The sequence below is a fragment of the Bipolaris zeicola genome, assembly GCF_000523435.1.
Source record: "Bipolaris zeicola 26-R-13 unplaced genomic scaffold scaffold_349, whole genome shotgun sequence".
In the NCBI taxonomy this organism is placed as follows: domain Eukaryota; kingdom Fungi; phylum Ascomycota; class Dothideomycetes; order Pleosporales; family Pleosporaceae; genus Bipolaris; species Bipolaris zeicola.
Window position 1 is genome coordinate 1,282 of NW_006912398.1, and position 18,040 is coordinate 19,321.

The 18,040-nt window shown below is 48.3% G+C and overlaps 8 protein-coding genes across 8 annotated transcripts; 4 read left to right on the plus strand and 4 right to left on the minus strand.

The window, feature by feature from the left end:
* Window positions 1-848: 848 nt before the first annotated feature.
* Window positions 849-1,001, plus strand: COCCADRAFT_110949 (uncharacterized protein; the record flags this gene model as incomplete). The annotated part of the gene is made up of 1 exon (XM_007719782.1): window positions 849-1,001. A coding segment is annotated over one exon (153 nt), but the record flags the coding sequence as incomplete, so codon positions are not given.
* Window positions 1,002-1,612: 611 nt separating this feature from the next.
* COCCADRAFT_9750 (uncharacterized protein) lies at window positions 1,613-3,553 on the plus strand (the record flags this gene model as incomplete). The annotated part of the gene is made up of 5 exons (XM_007719783.1): window positions 1,613-1,820; window positions 1,878-2,169; window positions 2,233-2,758; window positions 2,815-3,306; window positions 3,380-3,553. 5 exons carry the CDS (start codon window positions 1,613-1,615, stop codon window positions 3,551-3,553), a joined length of 1,692 nt encoding a protein of 563 aa, XP_007717973.1.
* A 41-nt stretch (window positions 3,554-3,594) lies between these two features.
* On the minus strand, window positions 3,595-4,329 carry COCCADRAFT_41619 (uncharacterized protein; the record flags this gene model as incomplete). The annotated part of the gene is made up of 1 exon (XM_007719784.1): window positions 3,595-4,329. The coding sequence occupies one exon, from the start codon at window positions 4,327-4,329 to the stop codon at window positions 3,595-3,597; it is 735 nt and encodes a 244-aa protein (XP_007717974.1).
* A 948-nt stretch (window positions 4,330-5,277) lies between these two features.
* Window positions 5,278-6,390, minus strand: COCCADRAFT_110953 (uncharacterized protein; the record flags this gene model as incomplete). Its single annotated transcript, XM_007719785.1, has 1 exon — window positions 5,278-6,390. One exon carries the CDS (start codon window positions 6,388-6,390, stop codon window positions 5,278-5,280), a length of 1,113 nt encoding a protein of 370 aa, XP_007717975.1.
* Window positions 6,391-6,941: 551 nt separating this feature from the next.
* Window positions 6,942-8,024, minus strand: COCCADRAFT_41621 (uncharacterized protein; the record flags this gene model as incomplete). The annotated part of the gene is made up of 2 exons (XM_007719786.1): window positions 6,942-7,896; window positions 7,954-8,024. The coding sequence occupies 2 exons, from the start codon at window positions 8,022-8,024 to the stop codon at window positions 6,942-6,944; spliced, it is 1,026 nt and encodes a 341-aa protein (XP_007717976.1).
* Window positions 8,025-8,607: 583 nt separating this feature from the next.
* COCCADRAFT_110943 (uncharacterized protein) lies at window positions 8,608-9,724 on the plus strand (the record flags this gene model as incomplete). The annotated part of the gene is made up of 3 exons (XM_007719787.1): window positions 8,608-8,925; window positions 8,977-9,274; window positions 9,330-9,724. 3 exons carry the CDS (start codon window positions 8,608-8,610, stop codon window positions 9,722-9,724), a joined length of 1,011 nt encoding a protein of 336 aa, XP_007717977.1.
* A 705-nt stretch (window positions 9,725-10,429) lies between these two features.
* Window positions 10,430-13,835, minus strand: COCCADRAFT_110947 (uncharacterized protein; the record flags this gene model as incomplete). Its single annotated transcript, XM_007719788.1, has 9 exons — window positions 10,430-10,795; window positions 10,848-11,008; window positions 11,058-11,561; window positions 11,609-11,680; window positions 11,729-11,979; window positions 12,030-12,106; window positions 12,161-12,230; window positions 12,362-13,262; window positions 13,310-13,835. The coding sequence occupies 9 exons, from the start codon at window positions 13,833-13,835 to the stop codon at window positions 10,430-10,432; spliced, it is 2,928 nt and encodes a 975-aa protein (XP_007717978.1).
* A 493-nt stretch (window positions 13,836-14,328) lies between these two features.
* COCCADRAFT_110957 (uncharacterized protein) lies at window positions 14,329-15,699 on the plus strand (the record flags this gene model as incomplete). Its single annotated transcript, XM_007719789.1, has 1 exon — window positions 14,329-15,699. The coding sequence occupies one exon, from the start codon at window positions 14,329-14,331 to the stop codon at window positions 15,697-15,699; it is 1,371 nt and encodes a 456-aa protein (XP_007717979.1).
* Between the last annotated feature and the right edge of the window lie 2,341 nt (window positions 15,700-18,040).

Consider the following 18,040-nt stretch of genomic DNA (forward strand, 5'->3'; position numbering starts at 1 on the left):
GTACAATTGGGGCAATGGATCGATGCGAGCAGGGCGTTAGCCGTTGGAGAGATAGTAGAAGAATAGGAAGCGAACAGGTCGCTCGGCTGGGGACGGGATTTTCGGCGGGTCCGGGACCGAAGCTGGGTGCATGGCAGCCAAGCAGTGAATGTCTTTAGCTGATCCACGTGGTTGTGTAGGTCACCCCATGCCAAGGGTGTGGAATGCGACTCCAAGAGCCTGGCAGCGCCCACGTCGAGGTTCCATCTGGCCTAGCACAACGTCGATCGCCCTGTATTAGAAAATGCACCAGTGGGTAGCCGCTTCATGTTCTGCCGCGGGCCGATGGGATAGTCCGGCCGGAGGGTGGAGACCTAGCTCCGACTCCTGTCCTGTTGCTGTCCTGCTGGTTCCATGTACAATGGTGTTACATCCATACTACTACCGTGGAGTACGTACCTCTCCATCTCTCCAACGGCGATTGCCATGTCATCCCTTGATCACCTGCTGACTGTACATAGTGCAACGCCGCCTTGCCTCACCTTCCGTCTCCCCATTGCATGCCCCGTACGTACGTATGCCCATCGCCTCCAATCACGGGGCAGCGCGGCGCATTAGCATCAGACCCCTCGACACTACCTACGCATTCCCTGGCCCTCTTTGCCGAGTGTTCCAGACGTCGGACCCATCCATCGCATAGCTAGCCCTTCTTTCTCGCTCGCTCTCTCTATTCTGTCTTGATTCATGAAACACGTACAGCGGTACAGGGGCCAGGACATAAGTATGTCCCTACATTAGCTAGCTGCTGCTACTGCAGGGAACCCCAGCCCATCCTACAGCCAGCCGTGGCCCACGGCCAATCGACAGCCGCCATCAGTAGCATATCCCTCTCTACTATACTCTCTCAAGCTATTTCAGAAACACCGAAACCAGTCATGCTATGCATTTTCATCACATTGCCTCCAATGGCCACCATGTCCATATGCACATGTACCTCTCTCTGCACGCGATCCTTCAAGTAGCTGCCCCCCCCCAAGCCCAAGCCCACTCGCTACCATTTGCGCCAAGGGCCCTTTGTACTTAGTATCGCTAGTGCTCCACTTGCGTTGGCCCTTCTATTCTACGGCTCTATTTTGGCCGCGTCTCGCAATCTCTTCTAAAAGTGTACACAAACGGCGACTAGCGGAGCAAAGAGGCCGGATAATAACCTTGTACATTAGCAAAGAACAGGACCGAGACCCATCGCAAACGTCGCAAACACACGTATCTTATTGCCTGTGCCTAACTGCCGTCCCATTCTGCCACCCTCCCTGGTTTCTTAGCTGTTAGCTAAACGTCTTGGACACACTATAGGAGCCATCTTGGCCTCCTTGACGTCCAACCTACATTGGATTGTTGAATGCTCCCATGGATTCACATCCCACTAGTCGATGAAAGCTTAAACATGAGCTTGTATTTCATGACCCTTCTGCCCATCTAGTCAAGTAGCTACCTGCGTTGCCTACTTACATACACCCCCTCCCCATATACTTATATAACACACACCACGCGATTCAAGCAACCAAGCGGTACATACTCTCTGCATTTGTATCTTGATAAGCAACAAGGGAACACCAAAGGATTCCCCTCGACCATGGCTTCAACACCTACTACCACCCAACGGTCACGTCAACTGCCTGGCCTGGCCTGCGACGAGTGCCGCAGACGAAAGCTTCGATGCGATAGAGTCCAGCCACAATGTGGCGTTTGTCGCGATTCTGCCACAACCTGTGTAACTACTACAACGCGCCAGCCTCGTGGTCCCAAACGAGGACATCTTCGCGCCCTCCAGTCTCGAATAGGTAATTTCTGGGTCACATGTCCGCATACGTCATCACGCTAATATATGCTTCCAATAGTCGCCCTTGAACGTCGCTTAAGCAGCGACAGAACGTCCGAGGATACCACCGACGATGATTTCACACGCCTTCCCGATGACCTGGACACTTTCGCTACCCCAGACCAACAAGCATTTTCGGATCTTATCCCCCAAGATGCTCGCGACTTGTTCGAAAAAGAAGCCTCGAGCAGTGACTTGGCACACAACTTTGAAGTCGATTCCGTCTTTTCCCAGTTGAACTCGGCCATGGCACTTCCAATCACAAGACTGTCCCCAGTCGACTTTATCTCCGAGCCCATGCGCTCAGACCTGTACGTTTCGATCGCTTCCCCATCCCAAACCCCAGCTTTCGCTAATCACAATCCACATTGCAGAAGCCATCTCTATTTCGACCGCGTTCACAGTTTTTTCCCCATTCTCAACAAGAGACACTACTTTGTGCGAGCCCGAAGATCGCATTATGAGCAAGAGGATGAGGCATTTTACTGTCTGCAGCATGCCATGTGGACCCTCGCAGTTTCTACTTCGAGTCAGTTCCAACACATCCAAGACGACCTGTACGCACACACACATCGTATGATTGAGAACCTAGAGCAGCGATATCTCAACGCCGAGTGCATGCGATTAGAGCAGGTGCAAGCCCGGGCTTTGCTCACCATCTATGAATTCATGCGCGTGGGTTATAGAAAAGCATGGATGAGTGCAGGCAAGTGCTTCCGCTTCGCTATGCTCATGAAACTCCACAACATCGATGGACGCGATGGTGTCGCATCGTTATTACTCCAAAATCTCACCTTTGTCGAAATTGAAGAGCGAAGGAGAACCTTTTGGATGGCCTATACCATTGATCGAATTATTAGCCTATTGGACCGGCTACCGGTCACGTTTGATCAGCATACCGTAAGTCGATCTCCCGTCCTCACGCAAGCGAACCCTTGTTCTAACTCGAATCAAAGATTCTCACCCGGCTGCCCTGCCCCGAAAAGGAATTCCAGTCCGACGAGCCGACCATCATGGATTTCCTACCCAGCCCGCTGCTGGTATCCGAATCCAAAATACCATCCACATTCACAGATTCGATCCAACTTGTCGCAATATGCGGACAGTTGTTGTCGCATCAGCAGCAAGGCGTTGTCGAGCATGCGCAAGGCTTGATCTCGCTCGGGTTCTGGGATAGGCAACAACAACTGGATGCAAGACTAGAACAAGCCATTCAAGGCATGGCTCTCGACGACCCATATGCCTTGATCTTCCAAGATCCAATGGCGTATTTCACAGTGCTGGCCGCCCAGGCATCAAGCCTCATGTTATTCAAATCTAGTCAGATAGCCCCATGGGGCACAACTGACGGCCTCGATGTTGTTGCCGAATGCGAAAAGAAAGCAATGGCCGCCGCGCACCAAATGATCATGATGTCCAAGGCTTTGGTCGAACTCAGCTACTTCAAGGTAAACATTACTCCAAATTTTTTATTTCTCTTTTTTAAAAAATATCCAATTTCATTGCTAACTAAAATTCAAGATCCATCCATTTACTCCAGTCCTTCTCCACTTCTGTGGAGACTTCCTCATTTCCAACCATCACCTCGATCCCACCTTCGAAATGCGCCTAACGCTACAAACTGTGCTACAAGCCCTGAGCCCAGTAAACGTCATTGCACAAGAATGTGTAGATAGACTAAGGATAGTTGACTAAATAGAATATGAACATTGATACACTACTTGTTTGAACCATCTCTAACTTGCAACCTTCTCGGGCTCTGCAGGCTGGGCCACAGCAGAGCCAGCAGGAAGAGGCTCGTTGATCTCAGCAAAGGTTCCGAGAGTAGGATCCTCCTCAGGCCTCTTGCTGCCTGGCGGTCCCTTGAACAGGATGATGACCTCCTCGAAGTACTTGTTCGTCTTGGCAAAGTACTTGTCGGCCTCCTCCTTGCCCTCGCCAACGAGCTTACCCTCGAGAGCAGCCTGGAAGGTCTTGAAGAGGAAGAAGTGCCTCTCAATACCGGTGCCGACGTTCCAGGCCATAGTGGGGGTCTCCAAGTGCCGGATGGCGACGAAGCTGTAGAGCAAGTGTGTCATGCCCCAGTCGACGTTCTTGATTTCCTTGCCGATGAGAACTGACTCGGCCTCGCTGAAACCGCGGCGATGGCGGAGGACGAGCTGCTTTGCGCGGAAAAGCGATGCAGCCATGATGTCAAGGGCGCAGTGGAAAGTGAAATCGGCCTCGGGGTCCTGAGTCCGCTGCCACTCGTCCGTGGTGCCTTCGACGATACCCATCTCTAGCGTGTACTGGGCAATTTGCTGGCATACATCCCGAATGTTCCAGCGGGGGCCGAAACGGGAGAGTTGCTGCACTGTGGCTGGTGGCGGAGGCTCATGGTGGACAGGTGCTACGGCAATTCTGCCCGTGGTGGGGTTTGGGGGAGTCTCGGGGAAGTCGTATCCGTATCCGTGAGTGCTAGTGTTGGACATAGTGGGCAGAGACAAGATGATTCGAGATGTGCCTTGGTTGGTAATCGGGAGTATAAGATGTAAGCGTGGGTTGGATATCGTCTTACATTTGCTTGCTCGGTAAATATATATATCTTACATCCGATCGGTGGAGCGGTGGACACGGAGTTTCTCAACTCTGCCGGAGTTACTCGGAGGTTCCTACATTTTACTCAACGGAGCATGTTGGATATAATCTGCGATCTGCAGCGCAAAATCTGATGTGGATACTGGGGACGTGTGCAGACTCGAACCATCTTTGATGGCCATCTGGAGTGATCTTACGCATACACGTCCAGTCGACCTCTGACGGACAATCAACTCTACCTGCGACGGAGTGATGGATGGTGCCAAGCCCCGGGTAGACAAAATGTTTCACTAGGGTCATACCTAAGCTAATGCTACCAAGGGTTAGATACTCCTTCTCAGTCAGCGATGTGTAATCACTACAATGTTGCAAACATGCGTGCACTCCATGGCATTTTGGACGGGTTGTCAAGCACTTTTCATATACAAAAATGACATGACACGAAGATTGCATATGGTACATGAAGCAAATGTTCAAGTTGAACAACCGTATTGACATAGCTATGATGCCAGTCGAGCACTCGAGACTTGCTAGGTGGAGCCAACAATCGCTAGTTCATCAAAATTATTAACCATCGAAAGTTTTACTAGTTCAATATACCATCACAATCACATTGAAGCGCCAATAAACTCCTTATTGGCGCCTTCCATTTGAACATCAGCATAACTAACTGACATCAAACTTTTTTAAATCAATAATTCATGGCAGTTGGATTTATCCATATTTCTACTTGGACTTTTCATGAATACTTGATTTTGAACTGGAAAAATGGAAGCCATTAATTCACATGACCAGCAGGAACGCCAGACGCGATACATGAATGCAGTATATAAAAAGTTCTCCTAAAGCACCACAATCAACTTCTGGGCCGAAACACCCTTCTTGATGCGCTCCAATGCTTCCTGAATCTGATCCAACCCCTTGCCGACAACCACAGGTTCAGGAGCACACTTGTATTTGCCCGCCGCCAATGCGCCAGGTAGGAAATGCTCGTAAATGGCACTTCCTACCTCATTCTCCATGACATCGTCTCCCCAGATGAATTTGTAGCCGATGCCCTTGACTTTGCAGTTTACCATGGTCGAAACCTTGAACCAGAGGAAACGCGCAATGAACGATACCATGTTCATCCCTGTGGGAGGGATCTGACTGGGCATGGGAAGAGATGCTTGTGCGATGAATTTGACTCCGGATGAAGCAGCCACGATCTTGATGCAAGCTTCCATGGATCCATCACCGATAGCAACGCTACCGGCCAATTCCGATCCCTTGAGTACGCCAATAATATCCTGGACCGCGGTTGCACTGTGGTAGTCGAAAACGTGGGTGGCGCCCAGACTCTTGACGAAGTTGAAGTTCTTGGGCGATGCAGTGGTGATGACTTCGTATCCGGAAGCAGTAGCAAGCTGGATAGCGTTGGCGCCAACACTTGTTGAACCGCCCCATATCAAGACGGTTTTGCCCTTCTTTTCAGACTTGAGTGAAGGCGGGTCCAGTGCCAGGTAGGTCTTCATGTACAGTGCGCATGCAGCCGTCGAGATGGCGAGTGGGAGCACACACGCGTGTTCATAATCAAGGCTATCCGGTATCGGGGAAACAAGGTTTTCGCGTAGCACGACGTATTCTTGAAATGCGCCTTCGCAGGAACGGTTGCTTCGTTGGTCGATGCTTACGGCGTCACCGAGTACGCGGTCGCCAGGGTGGAAGCGTGTGACTTTGGATCCAACCTCGACCACCTCGCCTGCTACGTCGTGGCCGAGGATAAAGGGGTATTTTATCCAGGGCATCATGTTGTCTCCCATGGCTTGTTTCATGGCCTCGACAGGGTTGATAGCGATGGCTGCTGATTTGACAACTACCTCGTTCGGCCCGGGTGGTGTGTAGGGTGCTTCGCCAACATGCAACGGAAACACCTGCTTGCCCGCAAGCCAAGCGGCCCTGTTGGTAGGTGCCATCTTCGAAGTCCGAAAGTCTAGCGATCACAAACGGAGAGATGTTTCTAGTAATACTGTATGTATTGAAAACAAGATTGTAGAACCGTAAAACACAACAAGTTGTGTGGGACGAGAAGTATGTTGGATGTGTTGACTATTTCAGCTTGTTTCGTCGCGAGACTTCGTTTGGCGGAAGGTTCAGCAGGAGAAGTCAATTAATTTAAGAACTGAATGCTGGCGAGGGCATCTGAAGGCAGGAATGAAGCAGGATGGACAACGGTCAGCAGATGGGATGCATCTACACACATATGTAGTATCTGATCACAGTGTCGCAAAATGGTACACATTCAATAGTCGGCCCGAAAGGAGCGGTAGTCGCGACTGGCGCAAGACTTACCAATTTGGTCTACATCAACCGGCCAAGCCATTGGTCCGGAGTAATCTAACCACTTATCGGACTTCCAAGATGCACCGTCCCGCTGATCTCGCCACCAGCTATCCAATTGGGTCAAATGATGGACTTTTCAACATAGATTGTCGCGCTTATTTTCTACATGGGAAAGGTAACGTTTTCAGGATTCAAGATAATCCTTGTAAGTCTTTACGGTTTCGATGACGGTGCTTTCCAAGGGAAGAAACTCTCTTCCAATGAGAGCCTTCGCCCTCGCGGCATCTACCTTGTACACGCCGCCTTCGGGATATCCAGCGATATGCCATGTGTCTTTCGCCGGCAGCCTTTCGCGGAGTTCTGGAAACTCTTCGTAGATGATCTCTATTACATCCTTGATGCAAAGCTGCTCCGAAGATGTGAGGAAGATGCGTTCGCTGGCAGAGTTTTCCTCTTCTATTGCTTTTACGTGTGCAAGAGCAGCGTCCGTAACGTTGACCCAGGTGTAAAGCCCGGTAGGGAAGATCTTACCATCAAGAAGCTTACTAAATATCTCATTAGAAGCATTCAGTGGCTCTGGTGGATAACCTGGATACCGGACCATTGGACCAAAGATACCAGGAGGAGTGAGGGTAGTCAATGTGAACCGAGGCTTTTCTCGATCCATAAACTCCCAAGCAGCACGTTCAGCAAACGTTTTGCTGGCACGGTATCCAGGAATCCAACTCGAGTTATCGAGTGCCTCTTCAAGTGTAATTGGATTCCAATCAGCGACTGTGTACGTATGTCCCGGCCAATTGCCCTTTGACCCATCGATCAAAGCAGCCATGGACGAAACATAAACTACGCGCTTGACGGAAGGTGCTAAGCGAGCTATGGAAGAGAGCAGGCCAGTCGTTCCAATAATGGATGGGTCCAATAGTTCTTTTTGGACGTCATTGCAGCTTCGCACGTTAGGACTAGCTGTGTGAATTACTGCATCGAAGACATGGTCGCCTTGGAAAACACAGTCGAAGGAACCGTGTTTTGCAACATCGGGCACAATGAAAAAACCAAGCTTGTCTTTTGGTAGGGTTGGATGAAGGGCCTTAATGCGGTTGATCCTTTCCTGGCTTCGAACGGTTGTAACTACGGTGTGGCTAAACCCACAGCTATCAGCACGACATCGTGAGACATGATCTGACAAAGGAGCTCACCTGCGTTCAAGGAGATGGTTGAGAATATGAGCGGCTAAAAACCCATTTCCGCCGGTAAGCAGAACATGCATTCTGCGATATTTCGGGCTGGTATGGAATCTCGGCGGGGGTATCGGTGTACGAGGTGGTTGTGGTAGTACACGAATCGAAGATCAGGAGGGTAGTCTGGCATAAACTCTTTAGTTTTGTTACTTCTAACTCGAGCTACAAAGACCATAATCAGTCGTAGCGATACACTAATCTCATCATTCGAGGTTCGGCACTTGACAATTGATACTCCGAGGGAGTAATAGTGGACCCGCAAGCCAAGCAAAGAGTCTTGCGATTATGGATAGAGGGCGAACCTTATTGAATTCGCACTGAAACGACTATTTCACAAGGAACTCCGCGCATTCATTCGCACGGAAATGGTGTCCTGATCTCAGTTTTGTAGTACATGATACGGAGTTTCTCTCGGCTTGGCGTTCCGGCAATTTGTATTATCAGCTGCGTCTTCCTTGGCACCCATTTAGGAGTGACATAAAGACCCTTAAGCTTCTGAGTGGTGGAGTAGTTCTTGTCAAATACGATAAGCACATCGATACACTAACCTCCGACTTCATCATTGCCACAGCTTCATTCCCATAGTCTCGTTTCGCTATATCGTCTTCAAAAATGGCAGCTTCAGCCAAGATTCCACTTGTTGATCTGGCGCCATACTTTGCCGAAGACGCCACCCCTGAAGCCAAAGAGCAAGTCGTCAAAGAAGTCTGCGACGCCGCCAGAACCTATGGATTCTTCAGCATCGTTGGCCATGGCATCCCCCTCAAAGACCAAGACACTACCCTAGAATGTGCCAAGAAATTCTTTGATCTATCTGCCGAAGAGAAGAAGGCGGTTTTCATTGAGAATTGTCTGGGAATCTCAAACCGTGGCTATGAAATGTATAGAGGCCAGACTTCAGAGCCAGGCACTCTGCCTGACATGAAAGAGGTGAGAGTCACCTAGGCTGTTATTCTTGGCCCTTCAACTAAACTCTTGTAGGGATTCGTTATCGGTGCAGAGATACCAAAGGACCATCCCGATGCTGGCACTTTCTTGACTGGTCCAAATCAGTGGCCCGAGGCTCTGAAATCCGAGGATTTCGAGAAGCCTCTTATGGAGTACCGCAACAAGATGGTCAAGCTTGCCGAAAAGGTTCTTAGAATCCTCGCTTTGGGTCTCCCCAAAGAATGGAACTGCTCACCTGATGCTTTCGATGAGTTCTTCATCAACCCATCGGGAAATCTGAGGCTGCTGCACTACCCGCCTCAGCTCTCCACCGATCCTAAACAGCTTGGAGGTAAGAATGCACTGTGCCATGACTATATGTTCGAGATTAGCTAACAGGCAAAAAGCCGGTGCTCACACAGACTTCGGTGGAATCACCTTCTTGCTTCAACAACCTGGTTCAAAAGGTCTTGAGGTCTTCTACCCCCCTACTGAAAGCTGGGTCCCAGTTCCAGTCACTCCAGATTCTTATGTGGTTAACATTGGCGATCTGGTCCAGAAGTGGACAGCTGGTTACTACCGCAGCGCTTTACACCGTGTTATCAACTTTGGCGAAAACCACCGTTATTCCGCTCCGTTTTTCTTGAACGGCAACATGAAATTGAAGATTCAACCTCTCAACGGGTCTGGACAGGAATTCGGCGTTCGGGACCATTTCATGTGGAGGTTGAAGACTTCTCTTGGTAAAGAGAAGAGTAAATTCCTGGAAAAGGAACCAACGGCGCAAGCAGTTGCAGCATAATGTTGTAATTACGTACTTCAAATACTGCTGCATGGAATAAATTCAACTCATTTTTGCACTTCAACTCTTTTTTCTTCAACTAAACCAGTGCAGTTGATGCACACCACACTCGAAACGAGATCTTAACCAGGCGAACAACATTGCGATGGTGAATAAACCACGCTCTCACATGGACCTCGAGATACGCGAGATGAAGTGACGATTACAATACAACGTGTTGCACAAATCATAGTTTGTAGAGCTTTGTGCATCTCCGTATATGTAGATTTCGACTGCAAGCTACTTAGGTTTTCATTCTCTTGGTCCCGATCGTGACGATATATTAAACAGCTCCTGAATACAACTATCATGAGGCTTCTCACAAACTCAACGATCATTCAGCTATTACTTGTCTCCTTTCTAAGAATCAGTCATCAAGGGGATGCTAAAAACTAGTGCAATACAGCCCTACGTATATTTCACGCCTAATCCTCTCGCATTTCCTTATCATAGACAATAGAATACCAAGATTGGTTGCCATTTCACTTGTCCCCTCTGCTTCCTGCATTTACTCTGCACATTTTACGTGTTGAACTCGACCTCTCTTTCTACGAAGCGACCAAAACATCTATTTAGGTCTAGCAATTATTATTGTTATATTCGATGTATGCACGAATAACGAACCTAGAACCTAGGAGCAGTACGAGCTCCATCATTTATGAACTTTTAGGATGCCTTGGGCTTAGGCCTCACGTCCTTCCAGCCCATCCAGCAACTTACAACGACGCCCAGAATCGACATGCCAGTACCAAAATAGAATGTAGTTCCTATGCTGTCACTGTATGCCCTCAGCAGAGATGGTAGTTCCCCTGCATTAACGAGACCTCTCATTCGTGTTACACCAGCCTCAATGATCTTCTTCGAGTCAACAGTGGGCAGATCACTCTTAAGGTTGTTCTTCAACTCATTTGTAAAAATAGTCTGACCAATAACAGTCATTAGAGCACCGCCGATCTGTTGAGAGAAGACGAAGATAGCGAGAGCCACTGGAACTTCGGTAGGCAGAAGGGAACTCTGCAACGCGATCATTGGCTGGGAGATGTTAGTTATAAGAGATACTGGACGGAGGCTGTGATAAAATTACCATCGGAAGCGCAAGGCCTCTCCCAGTTCCGGAAATTAGTTGATATCCTACTAGCTTTGCAACACTTGTTGAAGTCGAGACTGTAGTGAACAGGCCAGATCCAATGGAATTCAATGCCCCACCTACAAGGATGAAAGGCAAATAGTAACCGAATCTTTGCACTACGGATCTGTTAGCAGACTAGGTTGTGATATAGGACGGGCATCTTACCAAGTTTTCCGCTCACAATAGTGAACACGATCTGTGTCATAATTGTAGGAAGAAAATTGTAGCCACTTTCAAAAGGTGTATCGGCCTTGACACCTTGAAAATACAGAGGGAGGTAGTACGCTGTCACAAACACTGTGCCCGAAATGATGAAGATCGTCGAGCAGCATGACCATACGATCCGTTTCCCCAGCATTGAGAAGGGTATCAGAGCAGACATGCCCTTGCGATAGTTCCAAAAACAGAAGATGGCGAACATGACTCCGGTTCCGCAGAAGAGGCCAATGACTTCCTGGCTGTCCCAGGCGTATCGATTTCCGCCAAAGTCTAGGACAATGAAAAACATGATTGCAGCGGGACCAAACAGTCCAAATCCGATGAGGTCAAATTCCCGCATCGGATGCTTGAGAACTTCCTTCCAGTGGGGTTTAACAAGGATTTCGGGAACGTTCAAGAATAGGAGGGCAGCGAAAACAAGAGCACCAGCGGGAAGGTTGATGTAGAAGCCTGGAAAGTGTCAGTAATAAATATGACCGGGCAAAAAGCACACATACACCATCGCCATGACACAAACTCCGTGATGGCTCCTCCTATAAGGGGCCCGCTAGCAGATCCAAGGTTTCCGACTAGTTCTGTTAGTAGATTGCTTGTATATCAGCTTGCCTAGAACTCACAGGCCATGAAAAATCCTAGCATTCCGGGTCGACGTTCAGGAGGAATGGAGGCATGTATCATCGTGAAACCTCCGTTCATAAGTCCAGCACCCCCAAGTCCAGCAATGAATCGTCCAGCAATCAACATGGCTGATGTTTGCGCAGCACCACAGATAGCAGACCCAATATTGAAGATTGTGAAGAAACCGAGGAAAATCTTCTTTGAGTTGAAACGAGCGTACATCTTTCCGGTCAGAGGCTGGAACGAAGCACTAGAATGCGAGTTAGGAAGATAACAAGTATTAGAAGAGATGACACCTACGCGCATAGCTGATAAGCAGCTCCATACCAACCCACATCAAGGAGGGAATTAAACTCGTCCGTTATGTGCGGGATTGCCTAGATCCCAAGTCAGAAATAATTTATCTTAAGCCGGCTGGAAGATGAACTTACAGTAGAAAGAATCGACATGTCCAGCATCATGAGGAAATATACAAGCGTCATGGAGATTAAGAAGGCCCACCTATTTAAGAGTAAAATATTAGCTTATTCTAGCGCAAATGCATTATTGTTCTCTGATATCACGAGCTAACTATGGTCTCGTGATGCCTCATGAACGTCAGATGCTGGGGAGCGCCATTTCGCTGTACTTACAGTCGGAATCCAGAGAGATAGGAAGGCGCCGGTGGGTCAGCAACAAGCGGTTTATCAAGCTCAGAGGTTGTTTTGCTCCCCGCAGAAGAAGGTACCTCTTTCATCGCCATTGTGAACTGGTTGCATGAGTCATCCACCATCGCGTTGATGTCATAATCCCAGATCTTGTGCGATCGATCATGGATCTCCTGGGCAATCTTCTTGTGATTGGAAAGACACTCCGGGTTTTGGTATTCGTAGATCTCACCAATGACTCGGCTGGTATCCATGATCCACTGGGACCGATCATAACGGACGTTGTTATAAACCTCGAGGGCAACGCGGGCAGCTGTAGGGCGCAGAGTCTTGGGATACTCCGACACCTGTTGCAAAAGGATGGCAAGGGCGAGGCAGTCCTCTATGCCACATCCTGCACCAGCGCCGTGGTGGGGTGAAGAAGCATGCGCTGCATCGCCCGCTAGGCAAAGACGACCGTTAACATAGGAGGGTACAGGCTCTTTGCATGTGTCAAATACTGCCCATTTGTCCAGATTCTCAGGCAACAGAGCCATGAGATCTTGGACCACGGGATTAAACTTTGAGAACGCTTCAGTCGCCTCGGCCTTGGTAGCTGGAACAACAAACTTGTTGTCTGGTGCTGTCCACTCGTCAGGGTCGGTGACGAAAGCGACAACGTTCAGGATCGTGTTGTTTGCCACTGGAAATGTCAAGGCGTGAGCACCAGGACCACAGTGCATTACACGGTTGCTGGTCTTGAAGACTCCTAGAGCGGCCCTAGCCTTATCCATCGGTACAAGACTCCGAATTGCGTATTTGTGGCTATACGAAGGAGTGCACGCGGGGTGGTTGTCTCCAAGAATAATTTCTCTCATCTTCGAATGGATCCCATCACAACCAATCACTGGAGCTTGTCAGCGCTTGATCTGCTTATACGTTTGGAAGATTTACCAATGTCGGCCGTCGCAGTTGTGCCATCTCGGAATGATAGGTGAATCCTCTCATCCTCATCATTTTCAATCACAGAGACGAGATCCTTGTCATGCTGAATGTATTCTGACGGGACCAATTTTACCATCTCAGCCAGGTAGTCAGATCTTCGACACCCTTCAAACCCACGCTCGCCTAGATACAATTTAAGAATTGTTTCTTCGAATTTAGGATCTTCCTTGCTGCTGTGGTAGCCATCTAGATAGTAGAAGTAGTCCTCATCGTTCTGCGCGGCAACCTTGCGGAACGCGGCGTGAAGAGCTGGGTTCAGCGCCGTCATGGCCCGTTCGGCGTTTGGAGTGAAGCCGATTCCAGCCCCGACCTCGCGAAATGTATGCGCTCGCTCATATATGGTGAATCTGATATTACGCTGAAGAAGGCCAGTAGCAAGCGCCAGGCCAATAATTCCACCGCCAATGATCGCGACCTCGAAATGGCCTTCATCGGAGACCTCGACGACCTCGACCTTGGTGTTGGGTTGTACCATTTTGCGACTCTTCGTGATATCGCGAAACTGCTGCTTGGGGTTCGGCTCAGAGGTTTCAAGGATGGGAGGTGATGATGAGTGCATGAAGGGGCGCATAATAGGGTACTGTTTCTCCTGCGCGTACGTGCTGGGCACGCTTGTGCCACAGCGCCATACCACGATCAGATACTCCGATGCCCGTTTTCAGTGCATGTTCGGGCCAATTATGGATTATTTGATCGAAGAATCGATTGAGTGCAGATGCCGCACGTTAAGATCGGTGAGAGTCGGAGGCACAGGAGTGGAGTCTGGCGGAGTTCGGAGTTTCTTTATTCAACCTACCATCACAGCAGTAAAGCCGACGTATAGTCCATGGGCTTGGATCCAACACTAGAGATAATGAATGAATGAGTTATCGGATTTAACTACAAGTGAGCGGGCCTTAACAATTGAAGACACAACACATCAATCATCAACTTCATCAAACTTCTTCATTCTAACCAGCAAATTCACCATGTCTGGCTTACCCCGAGGTGTCGATGTCCTTGGACAGTTTCCTCAACTCAAAACATACAACCATGGCGTCGCTCTCTTTCCATGGCGCGAAGACCTTACCCAAGAAATAGTAATCTCTGCACTTAGGGAAGCAACTGGCAAAATTCTCGCGGCAATTCCATGGCTCACTGGACAAGTTGTCCATACAGAAGGTGAAAACGGGACTTCTGGCACAATCCGTGTTGAGCCGTGGCCAACGGACATTCCTCCTCACGGCCTCCTCAAGATCAAAGATGCAACCGATCTTTTACCATCCTACGCTGAGATGTGTGCTGCAAATGCACCATTCTACATGCTGGATGGAAAGGTACTCTGCCCTTACCCAGGATTTCCTGAGCGATACGACACTGCAGTAATCGGACCTGCACCACCAGCTATGATTCAAGTTACATTTGTCAAAGGAGGCTTTCTTTTGACATACACGAATCAACACAATGTTGTTGATGGAACCGGTCTTTTCACAATCATCACACTTCTCTCCGCGGCTCTTCGCGACGAGCCTTTCCCAGAAGATATCATTGCCGCTGCAAACCAGGATCCAGGTGATGTAATTCGTCTTTTGGATCCATTTGAGCCTATTCTCGATCATAGCTGGCTGCTCAAGCCTGATCCAGCACCCGAGTTTGTCCCCGCACGTCCCGGTGGAAGGTGGCAAAACTTTCTCTTTCGTAAGGAAACACTCGCAGACCTCAAGAAGCTTGCCGAAGATCCTGTTGGATATGATCCGGACGTTCCTTTCATCTCTCCAAATGACGCTATTTGCGCCCTATTCTGGAAGTCACTAGCCTCAGTGAGAATAAAAACTGGATTAGCACCCTCGACAGTATCGAAGTTCAACCGCGCCATCGACACACGACCGGTACTTGGAGTTTCTCCAGGTTATCTAGGTCAGATGGTGTACATATCTCCATCGCGCCTCACGTTCCAAGAGCTTGTTGACGCACCACTCTCTACTGTTGCGACTCGACTGCGCAAGGATCTCGACGATGTGAACAACGCCTTCTCTGCTCGCTCCTATGCCACCTTTGTTGACTCTGTCGATGATAAGATGCAGCTTATGTATTCCGGAGGAATGAATCTTCAAACCGATGTTGGTCATTCGTCAATGATGAATGCGAAGGTCAATGGATTCGACTACGGTATTCTGGGGAAATCAGACTTCGGACGTCGTCCTCACCTGCCATTGACAGTCAACACATTCTATATCTATCCTCAGGAAGCAAATGGTGATTATCTCATCCTCGTCTGTCTGCCAGACATGGAGTTGAAGGGACTCATGGAAGATCCTGATTGGAGTCGCTGTACGTATGTGATTGAGGAGAAATACTAGAGGACATCATTGAAGGTATATGACTCTCTCATTCTGTAGCATATTCTAAGTTTATGATCAACCGAAACCCACGTATTATTTTTCGCTAAGAATTAGTACATAAAGAGAATTGAAATATAAGTGTAGCAAAATGAGTGACTAACGTGTGGAAGATGAATTGACTTAACTTGAAATAGTGCATTAGAGTCGAGATGGAACTATACGAGATCGCAGACGACCGAACATCGATGCTAGGCACTTTACGTTTGATTTTCTCTCCCATCAGGCAATATGCTATTCGTCAGAATTCTGTACTCGGGAATCAAACGAATCATAATCATTGGTTGTTATGATCTGCAATTCGCTTCATTCAGCTACTACTGTCTAGTGGGCGTAGTAACAGATAATTAATATGCAAAATATCCGGTAAAGCTCAATTTTGGCCTCACGCCGTATGCCTAGTCGCAAGTCCTTGGTATGCAATAAAGTGCTGAAATTGAAGGTAACATGCGAGATAACACATCACACCTTTAGACATGGATGTAGAAATGGACTCTGTATGTAACTATCAAGTGTTTTAACACATAAAAAGTACATTTACGCATCAAAGCTGATGAAAAATCAGCCTCCCGCTACATACACTTCCTCTTATATCAAACGTTGCCTATTCCCAAACTCCAACACACCAACGATCAAGATGCATATTTTCTCCAGCCCCACTCCGGTCGCCACCCTACTTCTTGGAGCCAACGCATTTAAATGCGTTAGCGACTATGTCGACAATGCTGCTATCGAAGCCTGGTGTGATAGACTTGGCGGAAACTTTGTGGGTGGTAAAGACAGTCACACCGACTCGATCTCTGAGCAGCTTTCCGACATCCGGAATTGCTGTGAAAAGAGGCAGCTTATTTGTGATTGCGATTGCCCCACTTATATACAGAAAAGGACGTACGTCTCTATGATTGATTTTGAGATGAACTTGTACTGATGGTTAGACGGCTTCGGGGCGTAAAGGTCTTTTGAAGTGTCAAAAACGAAGATAAATTACAAGGAGTAGAAGCTAGAAGGGTGCCAGCGTGTTCCTTGTAGCTTTTGCCGATCGTTTATGTTCTTTTTGAGGTGATGAATTGGAAGACTGCGGTCTATGTCCAAAGTGAATAAGCTAGATGGGCAATAAACACGATAGCCCTCAACGGCAACTAAATGTATGTATACGTTTCGTCGGCTTTCTAAACTTTTTTGTAACAGGACAGAGCTACGTTTGGATGTGCTGACCATCAGTAGTGTCGCTCCATGAAAATTTACGATGCCCCTATGGACCCCAATATCGTGTTTAGTGTTCATACTCCGAATATATCTGCCGCGTTTTCAACATAATAGCAATCTTTACATGTTTTTGCAATTATTTTCTATCATCCGTGTTCGAACACAGTCCCGCAGGTTGGAACTGTGGATCTCAGTGTTGTGTGTGCATAGGGCTCTCCACCGCACAATCAATACGCCATGTCTCCTTTCATGTTCTTGATTAATTCAATTTAGCAACAGTGGGCTCGCCAGCAAGTGGGCGAAATGACCACTGAAAATGACTGTCAAAGAAGTGAAAAGATTTGGCAACCCCTCAGGCTGTCGAGTTCTGACTTTCCATGTCTCGAGCTCACTTCGACTCGAGGGTGCCGATTTTGTGCCTGGATCATACATCGGCTTTTTGGTAGCATGTAATTAGTTTCAAGATCGGCTATTGTCAGACTGTTAGCCTCAGCTGAACAAGTATGCAACGCTAATAGACGGGCGGGTCATTTCTCTGCTTTTGGCGTATCTTTACCCGCCTTTTTAGTTTCAAAGGAGTTCAATGAATCATTGACTTGTTTCTGTAAGAGAACTGACCTATTGATTGTATCTATGCACAGTGCTGCCTATCGCTCCTGTTGTGTACTACTCCCTTTGTCTTTGTGGGTATGTTTTATGTCTACATCTCAGCTAAACAAAGTAAACTTCCATGTCCCCCAACCAAGCTGAAAACTGAAGTGACTTGATATTCCACCAGTACCGATATCTGTGGCGTCTTTGGGTCTAGTTACAATTGCCCATTCCTGCTCAGAAACGTTGTCGTCCTGACTTGGAGACTGCGTACACGAATGGGGTGACGAATCAATAACATTAGGCACTAGTTAAGTATTAGTTTATATTAGGCTATATATTACACGTATATGATATTTAGCTCCAGATTGTCACGATACTCTAGACAGTAGAGGCCAGCCCTCGGGGACCCGCCGGAGACTACTCGGGCCGGAGGCGCGACAGCCACAGAGATAGAGTATATAGTCCTGCCAGAACCCTTGGGTATCCCCCCAAGGATTCGTCT